Here is a 12,359-nt window from a genome sequence, read left to right as displayed (position 1 = left end):
GCTTCCACTCATGGAAGGTGAAGGGGTGCTGCATGTGCAGAGATCACACAGTGAAAGAGGAAGCAAGAGAGCGAGGAGGGAGGTGCCAGGCTCTTTTCAATAACCAGGTCCTAGCAGGGACTAACAGAGCAAGAACTCACTACAAAGGGAGGGCATTAATCTGTTCATGAAGGATCCACCCCCATGACCCAAACACCTCCCTTTAGTCCTCCCCTCCAACATTGAGGATCACATTTCAACATGAGATTTGGAGGGAAGAAACATTTATACTATAGTAGTAATTAGATGAAGTAATAAAGTTTGATTTTTTTTTTTTTTTTTTTTTTTTTTGAGACAAGAGTCTCACTCTGTCGCCCAGGCTGGAGTGCAGTGGCACGATCTTGGCTCACTGCAACCTTTGCCACCCAGGCTCAAGTGATTCTTGTGCCTCAGCCTCTTGCATAGCTGGGATTACAGGTGTGCACCACTACACCCAGCTAATTTTTGTATTTTTTAGTAGAGACAGGGTTTCTCCATGTTGGCCAGGCTATTCTCGAATTCCCGGCCTTACGCGATCTGCCCACCTCAGCCTCCCAAAGTGCTGGGATTACAGGCATGAGCCACCATATCTGGCCAAATAATAAAGTTTTTAAAAGGTTTTGTATAACCCCAGTTTTGTAAGGAAAACATATTTATGTAAATATATGGGTACAAGTGAGTATACCACATGTAAATATAAATACACAATTGATCCTCATGTGCACATCCCATATTTACAAATTCATCTACTTGTTAAAATTTGTGACCTCAAAATTAATACAGCATTTTCAAGGTCATTCTAAGAAATGTACAGAGCAGAGAAAAAAATTGAGTCACCAAAAGCGCATGTTTCCAGCTGAGATTGAACAGGGAGGAGATTCCTTGACTTCTTGTTTCTGCACTCATAGACAAGTGTCTATGGTCTAATTAGTGCCATGTTAGTCATATTTGTGTGCTTTTCATTGGTCATTTCACTGTTTTAAAATGGCCCCTTCCCGCCCAGGATCAACTGAGTGCCCAGGAGGTTGAGGCTGCAGTGAGCCATGATCACGTCTGCACCCTAGCATGGGTGACCCTATCTCAAAAGCGTCTCCTTGGCCAGACGTGGTGGCTCACGCCTGTAATCCTAGCACTTTGGGAGGCTGAGGTGGGGCGATCATGAGGTCAGGAGTTCGAGACCAGCCTGACCAACATGGTGAAACTCTGTCTCTACTAAAAATACAAGAAAAATTAGCCAGGCATGGTGACGCGTGCCTGTAATCCCAGTTACTAAGGAGGCTGAGGCAGGAGAATCACTTGAACCCAGGAGGCGGAGGTTGCAGTGAGCTGAGATCGTGCCACTGCACTCCAGCCTGGATGACAGAGTGAGACTCCATCTCAAAAAAGAAAAAAAAAAGTGCACGCCTGAACAACATAGCAAGGCCCTATCTTTACCAAAAAATTTAAAAATTATCTAGGTGTGTTGGCATGTGTCTGTAGTGCTACATACTCAGGAGGCTGAGGCAGGAGGATCACTTGAGCCCAAGAGTTAGAAGCTATAGTGAGCTATGATTATGCCAGTGCACTCCAGCCTGGGTGACATAGCGAGACCCTGTCTCAATAAAAAAAGAAAAAAAGTGGCCCCCAAGCATAGTCCTGAAGTGCTGTCTAGTGTTTCTAAGTGCAAGAAGGCTGTGATGTGCCCTACGGAGAAATGTGTGTTAAATAAGCATCATTCAGGCATGATTTATAGTGCTGTTGGCCATGAGTTCAATGTTAATGAATCAATACTATGTATTAAATAAGGTATCTTTAAACAGAAACACACATAGAACAAGGTTATATATTGATTGGTTGATAACCCCAGAAGCGCTGATCTAATATTGGCCAATTCACAGCAACTTTTTAGAACATAACTACCAAGAGGCTGGGTGCGGTGGCTCACGCCTGTAATCCCAGCACTTTGGGAGGCCGAGGCGAGCAGATCACGAGGTCAGGAGATGGAGACCTTCCTGGCTAACACGGTGAAACCCCGTCTCTACTAAAAAAATACAAAAAAATTAACTGGGTGTGGTGGCGGGCGCTTGTAGTCCCAGCTACTCAGGAGGCTGAGGTAGGAGAATGGCGTGAACCCGGGAGGCGGAGTTTGCAGTGAGCTGAGATTGCGCCACTGCACTCCAGCCTGGGCAACAGAGTGAGACTCCGTCTCAAAAAAAAGAACATAACTACCAAGCATAACAAGAATTGACTGTGTGTGGCTATAAGTGCTCAGAAAAAAACCTAGAAAGAAATAGATCAACAAATAACAATGGCTAGAAGTGATTATCTTGTTCATTAGTTTCTAAATTGTAAATATGTAACAATGGCTATAAGTGATTATCTTGTTCATTAGTTTCTAAATTGAATATATTGACTATTCTGTAATTATATTTATGTGTTTTAAAATATTTAAACAGTTAAAATAGGACCTATCCTTTTATTTATTATTATTATTATTATTTTTTTTTTTTTTTTGAGACAGAGTCTCGCTGTCATCCATGCTGGAGTGTAGTGGTGCAGTCTCGGCTCACTGCAACCTCCACCTTCTAGGTTCAAGCGATTCTCCTGCCTCAGCCTCCCGAGTAGCTGGGATTACAGATGTGCACCACCACACCCAGCTAATTTTTGTATTTTTAGTAGGGATGGGGGTTTCGCCATGTTGGCCAGGCTGGTCTCGAACTCGTGACCTCAAGTGATCCATCTGCCTCAGCCTCCCAAAGTGCTGGGATTACAGATGTGAGCCCCTGCGCCTGGCTAGGACCTAGTCCTTTTAAATAACCACAATTCATCACCCAGATATCATCCATCCATTGTTTCCTCAACATCTCTGGGAAACAATATTAGAAGTTAGAGTTTGAGTTGCCCGAAAGAAATCAGAGAGACTTGGGTAGTTTGTGAAATCTTTTGCTCAAAGTGTATTAGATCCTGTAGAATAATCCCTGCTCCCTATGGAATAGACACTCCCTGTAACATGCACATGTGTATTTGTTTGATTCATTCTCCTCTATCTCTTTCTCTCACTGAGATGCAGGTAATTGACTAAATGCCAATGTTTCTATTTTTTTTTTTTTTTTTTTTTTGAGACGGAGTCTCGCTCTGTCGCCCAGGCTGGAGTGCAGTGGCATGATCTTGGCTCACTGCAAGCGGGTTCTTGCCATTCTCCTGCCTCAGCCTCCCGAGTAGCTGGAACTATAGGCACCCACCACCACACCCAGCTAATTTTTGTATTTTTAGTAGAGATGGGGTTTCACCGTGTTAATAACCAGGATGGTTTTGATCTCCTGACCTCGTGATCCGCCCGCCTCGGCCTCCCAAAGTGCTGGGATTACAGGCATAAGCCACCGCGCCCAGCCCAATGTTTCTATTCTTTGAGTGCCTAGGTTCTGGCTCCAGTTTAACAATTTGCTTTCTGTTTTGATTGACATTACCTTGTAAATATGTTATAGGTATTCATAGAATTACAGTTTATCTTCCATTACCTACAGCCTTATCTTCATGACCTGGAGCTAGGCTCTATCTCTAGAAACTTGGGAGCCTGCCTTCTTTATCTGAGCAGTTCCCTCCTAAGCCATCTGTTTAATTTGCCCATATTTGGCAGTTAGATGTGAGGAATGCTGGAGTCTTATGTAGCTGTCCACCTGGTTGAAAACTTTTTCTGTTATCTCTATATTGGTGTGAATATGACATTGCCATTTCTGTCATTTTCTTTCAGTCCTTGTTCATTTTGTTTTTGTCTTTGTTTTTGCTCTTAGAGACAGGTCCTCACTCTGATGCCCAGGCTGGTGTACAGTGGTGCAGTCATGGTTCACTACAGCCTCAATCTCCTGGGCTCAAGCAATCCTCCTGTCGTAGCCTCCTGAGTAGCTAGTAGCTGGGACTACAGGCATGTGACACCAGGCCTGGATAATTTTTAAATTATTTTGTAGGGATAGAGTCTCATTATGTTGCCTAGGTAGGTCTCAAACTCCTGGCCTCAAGCAGTTCTCCTCCTTGGCCTCCTAGAATGCTGGGATTACAGGCAAGAGCACAGCATTCAGCCCTTTGAGTCTTTTAAATGGCTAAACCAAAAAATCCTCTCCATAGTTTTTTGGAAGAAAAGCAATGTTTTAAGCCTGAAGTAAAGTTGTTTGCTTTTATTGATAGATAATGTGGAGCTCATACTGAAAACGATCAATAACCAGCACAGCGTTGAGAGTCAAGACAACGATCAGCCCGACTATGACAGCGTGGCATCAGACGAAGACACAGATTTGGAAACCACTGCAAGCAAAGCAAACCGGCAGAAGGTGAGAGGCCGTGTGTCCCATGGAAGGGCAAGCACGCATCAGCTGAGGGCTAGCCCTGCTAAAGCTGCTGTGCAGGAGGTTGGGTTTGTTACTAGCTCAGGCCAAGCAAAGGTGAAACGAGGTTAAATGGTTTTAAAATAGGGGTCCTTGTCCCTGCATCATAGCCCTGCTGCAGTTGAGACTTTATAAAACTTGTGAGGAGTAATTGGTGTGTTTTATTCATTCGACAAGTGTTTACTGAGTGACTTCGGATATTACTCTCCTGAATGAGGCTTCGTCCCTTTCCTGTGAGGCTCTCATTACCTAGGAGAGAGAGAACTGCAGGAGAAGGCACAAAGTGATGTGTGTCATACAAAGCACACACAGGCTGAGGGAGTGAGCAGAGCGAGAACCTATGGCTGGGAGTATCAGGTGGGGCTGTGTCACAGGACAGCTCTTAAGATGCGCCTCAAGGGACGCTTGGGATTGGGGCATGTGGAGGAGTCAGAAAGGAAGTGAAACCAGGCCATCTAAGGGGAAGCTGGTCATGCATAGGGACAGCCTAAAAAGGGTGGGACTCGAAGCTGCAGCAGGAGGGGTATGACGCCCGACCGAAGAGCGTGGGCCTCACAGGCAATGCAGAGCCCAGGATGCCATGTCTAGGGAGGACTATTCTGGTGGGTTAGAGAGTGGAGGGAGAGGTCCATACTGGAGCTGATGCAGGCCACCCCAGGACCCACGCTAGGATGGTGCAGGTAGGAGAGACCTCCGCACCAGAGTGTGAGCTGGGGGAGAGGGCAGCAGGACCCCAGGCTGTGCACCCTCTGCTGACCCCCAGGACACACCCACAGAGGGGCTTGGCAATCATTTGAGAATGAATGAATAGGAAGGTAGAATAGAAAAGTCTTGGCAATAAGTTGGAAGGTTGAAGTGGGGGGATAGACTTATAGAAGATGTGTTCGGAGTTCTTCAGCCCACATGACTGTGAGAAAGATGGTGCCATTAGCAGATGCAGGGGACACCCCTGTGCAGACTTCCCGGAAGCCACCTGGTTCACTCAATGAGAGCCGAGGTCATTCCAAGACCCTCTGTGACCAGGCCCTCTGTCAACTGCCTGGCCTCCTGCCCAATCCATCCCGCACACCTGAGCTCCACTGCAGGCTGGAATGTTCTTCCTCCAGATTCATGTGACTCATCCCTTCACCTCCTGGGGCTCTGCTCACCTCTCACCCACTCACAGGCTTAACCCCAGCTCCCCGCTTAACATGCAGTCCCCTACCCTGCTCTGTGTTATCTTTTCCCACAGCACTCATCACCCTCAATCATACGATATATATACTCTCTCATGCTGTTGGAATATAAACACCATGGAAGCAGGAATCTTTGTCTCTTTTCTAATATATCCCAAGCACCTAGAACACTGCCTAATGTTCAATGAAAATGTTGGAATGAATGAATGAATGAAAGAATGAATAAAAACAAAACATGAGTGAACGAGAGAAAGGCTTACAAGACAGGACAGACCTCATTGTCAGCATAGATGTGTAGCCTCACTGCCTGTTCTATTAGAAAATACTGACTTTCAAATTTTTTAAATAGGATAGTGACCCTACTTTTATGTTTTAGTTTTGCATTACTCTCAGAGGCCTTGATTTGGTTTGACTTAACTTTGCAATTCAGCTGGCTTGGTCAGAATTTGAAATTCTTGAGCTGTTAGTCTTTAATGTTCTCGTCATCTCAGATTGTGAACGTTTTCCCAATTTATTTTTAGAGCCTAGATTCAGATTTATCAGATGGACCAGTCACTGTACAGGAATTTATGGAGGTCAAAAACGCTCTAGTGGCTTCTGAGGCCAAGATACAGCAGCTAATGAAGGTGAATAACAACTTGAGTGACGAGCTGAGAATTATGCAGAAAAAGGTAACATGTTAATAAATGCCAGGACGGTTGACGCTTTAATCCCATAGTACAAGGAAGAATCTCAGGCACTGTGATGTGGTCCGAGGAAAGAAAAACAGTTATTGTAACAGCCTTAGAAATCTCTGGGCCAAGTTGTCTTTTTGAAGCAGGATGTATTTGGATATTTAAAATGAAATATATCCAGAGTAAGTTCCCCAGGTAGGAGAAACCTAGCATCCTATTTAAGCATTTGTGCCCATTAGAATAACCCTTGCACTGTTGTGTGCTTCCTGGAAACCTGGATGGGGCTCCATGAATGTGATTCTTCCCATTGCTAGGGAAGGATGATCACACCATGGAGACAGAGCCAGTGAGAGCCCTGGGCAGGGGCATGTTTATCAGCATTCAAACCCTGCTCCCACCCTGGCAGCACTATCCCACATCCCCACCTTATTGCTCACCAGTTTTTACTACTAACTTGTATTATCCCCAGAGCCTACAGGAGGGCCTGCCACAGAGTAGGTTCTCAAAAAATAAGAAAAAACATTTCATTTGTACTAGGAAGAGCTGCACACTGGTGAAAAAAAAAATCTCATTTGCTCAGCATTTTCTCATTCATTACCTTTTGAGAGAATCGGAACCGTGTGAATATATTAATCCCTAAAAGGAGTGGGGTTGATGGTAGCAAGGAATACCCTTAGTAGGAGGGGGATTGTGTATGCAACTCTTTATGAGAAGGCTAAGTAAGGGAATTCGAAAAATTCCAAATTTTGCCCATGACTGTGGGTATCACTCATCATTCAGTTCTAAAATGAGATTTGGACACTTTACTTAACCAGAAACAAAATGAAATACATAATCTATGTCTTTAGACTGTCATTTGAGAAGTAAGGTTTTCAAATCATTTTCAAGACCTGAGGACGTGGTACACTCCATGTGTGCCTGGACTCTTCAGTGCTGCTTCCTGAAGGAAGGTGGAAGAACTAAAAAGGGGCCCATGCCCCTCTATTTACTAGGGAAGGAAATTGCTGTGCACTTTTGCCTGGGGTTTGGTCTAGGATTCTTTTGATGTTGAGTTCTAGAGCATTTTTGAGACTTTTTGAAATAAATGGCTCTAATGCCTGTAGTAGCAGGGAATGAAGAATGCTCAAGATCAGCTAGCCTTAAACGAACAGACACTTGTTCTGTGTCTCCCAGCCCTGTCTAGGGCTGCCGTGCAGCTATAAACGAGACAGACCAAGAACCCCTTTGTCATAACATATACAGGACCTGTATTTTCTCTGCCTTCTTTGGAATATATTTTATTTAGTGGATTATAGTTTGTTCCATTAATTGGACTAATAATTTTGACCAGGTGACTATTTCTGAAACATGCTGATTTTGCCACTGTAAATCAATCTGCTGCACATCACCTTTTAAAATCTAACAATGCTTCTTTTAGTATTTTTGGAAATCACCTGAGAGAGCCTCATTATCTCTGAAAGCAAATATCTTGAGCTTCTTTGAGAAATGCAAAGTGAAATTATTTGCTTTTGCTGATTGATTATCTCATCAATTCTTAGAAGTGCTTTTGATTTCTGAAACTATTGAATTGTCTATAACTTTTTATTTTCCCTTATACTCCTTCCAAATAAAAAAGTGTAGCCTGGTTCTTATTAAGATAAACATCATTAAAATTTATGTGAAGACATCTCTCTAAATACAGAGTACTAACATTTTTAAAAATTGAAACCAAGAACTTGTGCTCATGAGAACACATTCAGACAAAATCCAGGCATGAAAAGTGTTAGGATAAAGTTTCAGATTTCAAGGCCTTAACTAAAAAACTGCCACAGAGGCTTTTTACACAGACAAACACATGATCACATGCACCAGTGCCCCATTGAGGACATGTGTCAATTACACGCCTCAGTCCTTGAACCTTGACCATTTCACTCTAGGCCATGGGTTCTCTAATGAATAGTTTCAACAGGCACTTCATGCCTGTCTGTATCCTGGAATGTAGAAATGTTCAGGGCTGCTTTGTCACTTTGCAGCTGTTCTTTCCTTGGAAAGAGAGTTGCAGATATGAGCTATATATACCCTGCCAGCCTTTGTGGTATAAAAGCAATCTATCATTCTGTAATGGCTTGCTCTTCAAGGTAACAGAATGAGTGGTCTTTTTGTGGAAGAGGCAGTAAGTCACACTTTGACAGCAGTTTGGCATGATCAATATAAAGTATATGGAATTTGTTTATTTAGCAAAGATGTATTGATTTTATTTCAAAGTTAGGTAAAGTTTTTAATATACATAAAGTTGACAAAGTAGCATGATTTGTATCTGATCTTTCACATTTAACAGTTGCTTGGAAAAGATGCTAATTAATGAAGAGGAGCAACTACTATTGGTGTATTTTTCACAGATTGGTGCTTTCTAAATAAAAATTGAAAGTAACTCCTAACATTGAATGGGTTTGCTACTGAAAAAGTAATGATCTTCTGGTGCAAACAGTTGCTTGTGGACTTAAACCTTGGCACTGGTGGGGAATTTGGTCAGATTTTACAGTCTCTGTCAAAGAGTAGACAGCTGAAGTCACACCACACCCAGCTTATAAAATGTCCATGGAAGAGGAAGGCGCACCAGAAGGGAAGGACCCTGCAAAGAATGGACGTGGTGAATGGTGTTTAAAATGCCAGATGCCAAAGAGTAACACGATTCCCTGCTGACCCCTTAACTCTAATCCATCCAGCACCATGGAGCAGCCTGCATGTGAGGAATGGAAGGAGCATTCAGGGCCTCCAAGTGACAGTCTCTAAAATGGGGTGGTGCCAGGCAGATTAGCATGTTCAAAGCTGACACCACTGAGGTCGCGTTTTTTGGGTGACAAAGCCAAAGGAGAGAAAGGCCAAATATTCCAGCCCTGACCGAAAGATGATCACTCACCAGACGGAAGCAAGTGTGCTGCGTGGAGCATCCATGCGAAGATGTCAATTCCATAGATCAATAGATTTCCAGTTTTCTTCATGATATGTTAATATAGCAAACTTACCATGATCCGGTTTTCTCTTTTTTTTTTTTCAAAGTGCTGAATTGTTTAGAGTATCAAGAGTATTATGTAATAAAAACTTGTTGATCATAATTTTTCTTGTTGGCTTTTTGGAAAGCAATAGGCGATCTGATTTTTCATAAGCTGAACTTCTGTCTTTCTTGCTTTGCAAAGCAACCCTAGTCATCTTTGTGCTGCTTCCATGGTGTCTGCTGTCATTTTTGGCCTTTGCAAATTGCTCAGGGCTCATTTGAAAAGCAAGTTACCTAAATGATGTTTTAATGATCTCAAACTCTTGCTTGAAACAGCCTTAGAATAATCCAGTGTACAGCTTGCCTGCAAACATTTCCCAGCCCCACCATGACAAATTTTTAAGTGGTTAGACATTTTGTTTTGAGGAAGTCCAAACCACAACTTTTCCGCATTCAGAAATGAAGCTATTTAATTTGCTTACGTGATGAAGGGAGTTGATTGTGTTTCACCCAATCCAGAAGAAAGGGTCCTTGTTTGTATTGGCTTTTTACTTTCAGCCCGGCTAGCTGTTACTGTCCTTATTGTTTAAAGCTGGTAGTTGTATTCATTTACTTGGTGTTTGCTTTTTCTGCTTGCTATAAAAAAACACAGTCCCACTGCCAAACATTTCTTTCAGCTTCAAACACTCCAGAGTGAAAATTCGAACCTCAGGAAACAGGCCACAACCAATGTATATCAGGTGCAAACTGGTTCTGAGTACACAGACACTTCCAACCACTCTTCCTTAAAGAGACGTCCATCTGCCCGGGGCAGTAGGCCCATGTCCATGTACGAGACCGGATCAGGTCAGAAACCGTATCTCCCAATGGGAGAAGCGAGCCGCCCCGAAGAGAGCAGGACGAGACTCCAGCCCTTCCCCGCGCACGTAAGTAACACCACTGGCGCTTCTGCTGTTCACTCTGTGCAGCCTGACTACTCTGTTCCCTCTTCTGAACCTACAGGTCCCCACACCTCTGCTTTGCCAAATTGGACTAAGAGAGTTACCATTGTGTTTGCTGTATTAACATGTCCACAGATGCTTGCAGTGTTCCCACAAGCACACAGGGCCATGGGCTGATGGTTTCCTAACCAAGTTGGGGATTCTGGCTCTTGCCCGAACTGCTGCTTTTTTCTCCCCCACATCCATGATTAGTTCTCAACCAGCCAGTGTTGGAACTTTTTTTGGTAAAGCTTCCTTCCTTCTCCATTTCCAAAAACAAAAACAAATCATAAAGGTCACTCTCAGAAGGAAGTGTCGCCTTCTTGGAGCTAGACAGGGATGTGCCCCTTTAAGGACTGGAGCCTTTAGAATCCAAGATGCCTTTTCAGCTCCTCCTCAAGCAGGTGGCCTTGAGTCTGGGCCCAGGATCCCAGGCAAGGCTGGAAGGCTCCAGGCCTCCGCAGCCTCTCCACGTGTGCTCGGTGTGCCTGCTAGGTTTGCTTCTGCATCCTGCTCCTCCCTCCGTGGTGGGGGAAGTGTGGCTTTGTCGTCTCAGAAAAGGAAATGTAATACTCTACATCAGCCTTAGAAGCGCTGAATTCCAGAGGTTGTGCTCTGCAGCAGGCTTCTTACAATCTTATTTTGCATTGGGATACATACTGTGTTACAAGGTTTTCAATATATTTCTTCTGGATTACTTTATTATAAAATGTGTTTTGCCAAGATGTTATACAGACATTTAAACTTTTTCATGTGATGCTTTTTCAGAGAGTAGTATTTGTCTTTTTGAGTGTCAAAGTTTATTATTTCTTCAGTCAAATTTTATGGGAGTTTCCAAAAAAATTCTCACGGTAGATGCAAAGCAAGGACATGTTTTTGTAAATTTTTTTTTTTTTTTTTTTTTTTTTTTGAGACGGAGTCTCGCTCTGTCGCCCAGGCTGCAGTGCAGTGGCGCAATCTCGGCTCACTGCAAGCTCCACCTCCCGGGTTCACGCCATTCTCCTGCCTCAGCCTCTCCAAGTAGCTGGGACTACAGGCGCCCGCCACCACGCCCGGCTAATTTTTTTTTGTATTTTTAGTAGAGACAGGGTTTCACCGTGGTCTCGATCTCCTGACCTCGTGATCCGTCCGCCTCGGCCTCCCAAAGTGCTGGGATTACAGGCTTGAGCCACCGTGCCCGGCCTGGTTTCGTAAATTAAACCCTAGTTTAATTTTGTCAATTTTCAGTGTGGTAAAATTACAATATTGTTTTACTATAATTGGGAGTCTGTTATCTCAAATTCTTTTTAAGATACTTGGGTTTAACATTCTAAGGCAATTGATTTGATACATTTGATGTAATGGGAAAGCCATCGAACTAAGTTAAGAATCTTTTTTTTTTTTTTGAGACGGAGTCTTGCTCTGTCACCCAGGCTGGAGTGCAGTGGTGTGATCTCAGCTCACTGCAACCTTTACCTCCTGGGTTCAAGCAGTTCTCCTGCCTCAGCCTTCTGAGTAGCTGGGACTACAGGCACATGCTCCCAAGCCTGGCTAATTTTTTTGTGTTTCAGTAGAGACGGGGTTTCATCATGTTGCCCAGGCTGGTCTCAAACTCCTGAGCTCAGGCAATCCTCCCGCCTCAGCCTCCCAAAGTGCTAGGATTACAGGTGTGAGCTACCGCACCCACCCTAAGTTAAGAATCTTATTTTTGTATAGCTGAAGACAAAATTTAGGAAAAGCAGCTTTGTTATTTTTCAGTGTACTTTCTTATTTTAGAAAAAATTAGAATATAAAGATATCAGGAAGGTGCTGTAACTGTACTAAAAATTAGATTGATAGTGTATAGTGGCCGGGCGCGGTGGCTCACGCTTGTAATCCCAGCACTTTGGGAGGCCGAGGCGGGAGGATCACGAGGTCAGGAGATCAAGACCATGGTGAAACCCCGTCTCTACTAAAAATACAAAAAAAATTAGCTGGGCGTGGTGGCGGGCACCTGTAGTCCCAGCTACTTGGAGAGGCTGAGGCAGGAGAATGGCGTGAACCCAGGAGGCGGAGCTTGCAGTGAGCCGAGATTGCGCCACTGCACTCCAGCCTGGGCGACAGAGCGAGACTCCGTCTCAAAAAAAAAAAAAAAAAACCAGATTGATAGTGTATAGCAACTTAGAATCATTTGTATAGTTCTCATTTCACATCAGTCCTGA

At 43.8% G+C, this 12,359-nt stretch overlaps 1 protein-coding gene across 13 annotated transcripts in view; it reads left to right on the top strand.

The window, feature by feature from the left end:
* GIT2 (GIT ArfGAP 2) overlaps positions 1 to 12,359 on the top strand; it is a 65,462-nt gene that overhangs the window by 39,985 nt on the left and 13,118 nt on the right. For 6 of the 13 annotated variants that reach the window (XM_030821356.1, XM_003279656.3, XM_003279655.3 and 3 more), the window contains 3 exons: positions 4,180 to 4,322; positions 6,073 to 6,222; positions 9,877 to 10,125. In XM_030821356.1, the coding sequence (XP_030677216.1) occupies positions 4,180 to 4,322; positions 6,073 to 6,222; positions 9,877 to 10,125 (542 nt within the window). Of the gene's footprint in view, positions 1 to 4,179; positions 4,323 to 6,072; positions 6,223 to 8,542; positions 9,321 to 9,876; positions 10,126 to 12,359 lie in introns of those variants that run through there. The other 7 variants (XM_012510074.2, XM_003279657.3, XM_003279659.3 and 4 more) reach the window with 3 other exon arrangements.

Source organism: Nomascus leucogenys, chromosome 10 (assembly GCF_006542625.1).
Source record: "Nomascus leucogenys isolate Asia chromosome 10, Asia_NLE_v1, whole genome shotgun sequence".
Classification (NCBI taxonomy): domain Eukaryota; kingdom Metazoa; phylum Chordata; class Mammalia; order Primates; family Hylobatidae; genus Nomascus; species Nomascus leucogenys.
Note: the sequence above shows the minus strand (reverse complement) of the source record. Positions and strands in the feature narration are given on the sequence as shown.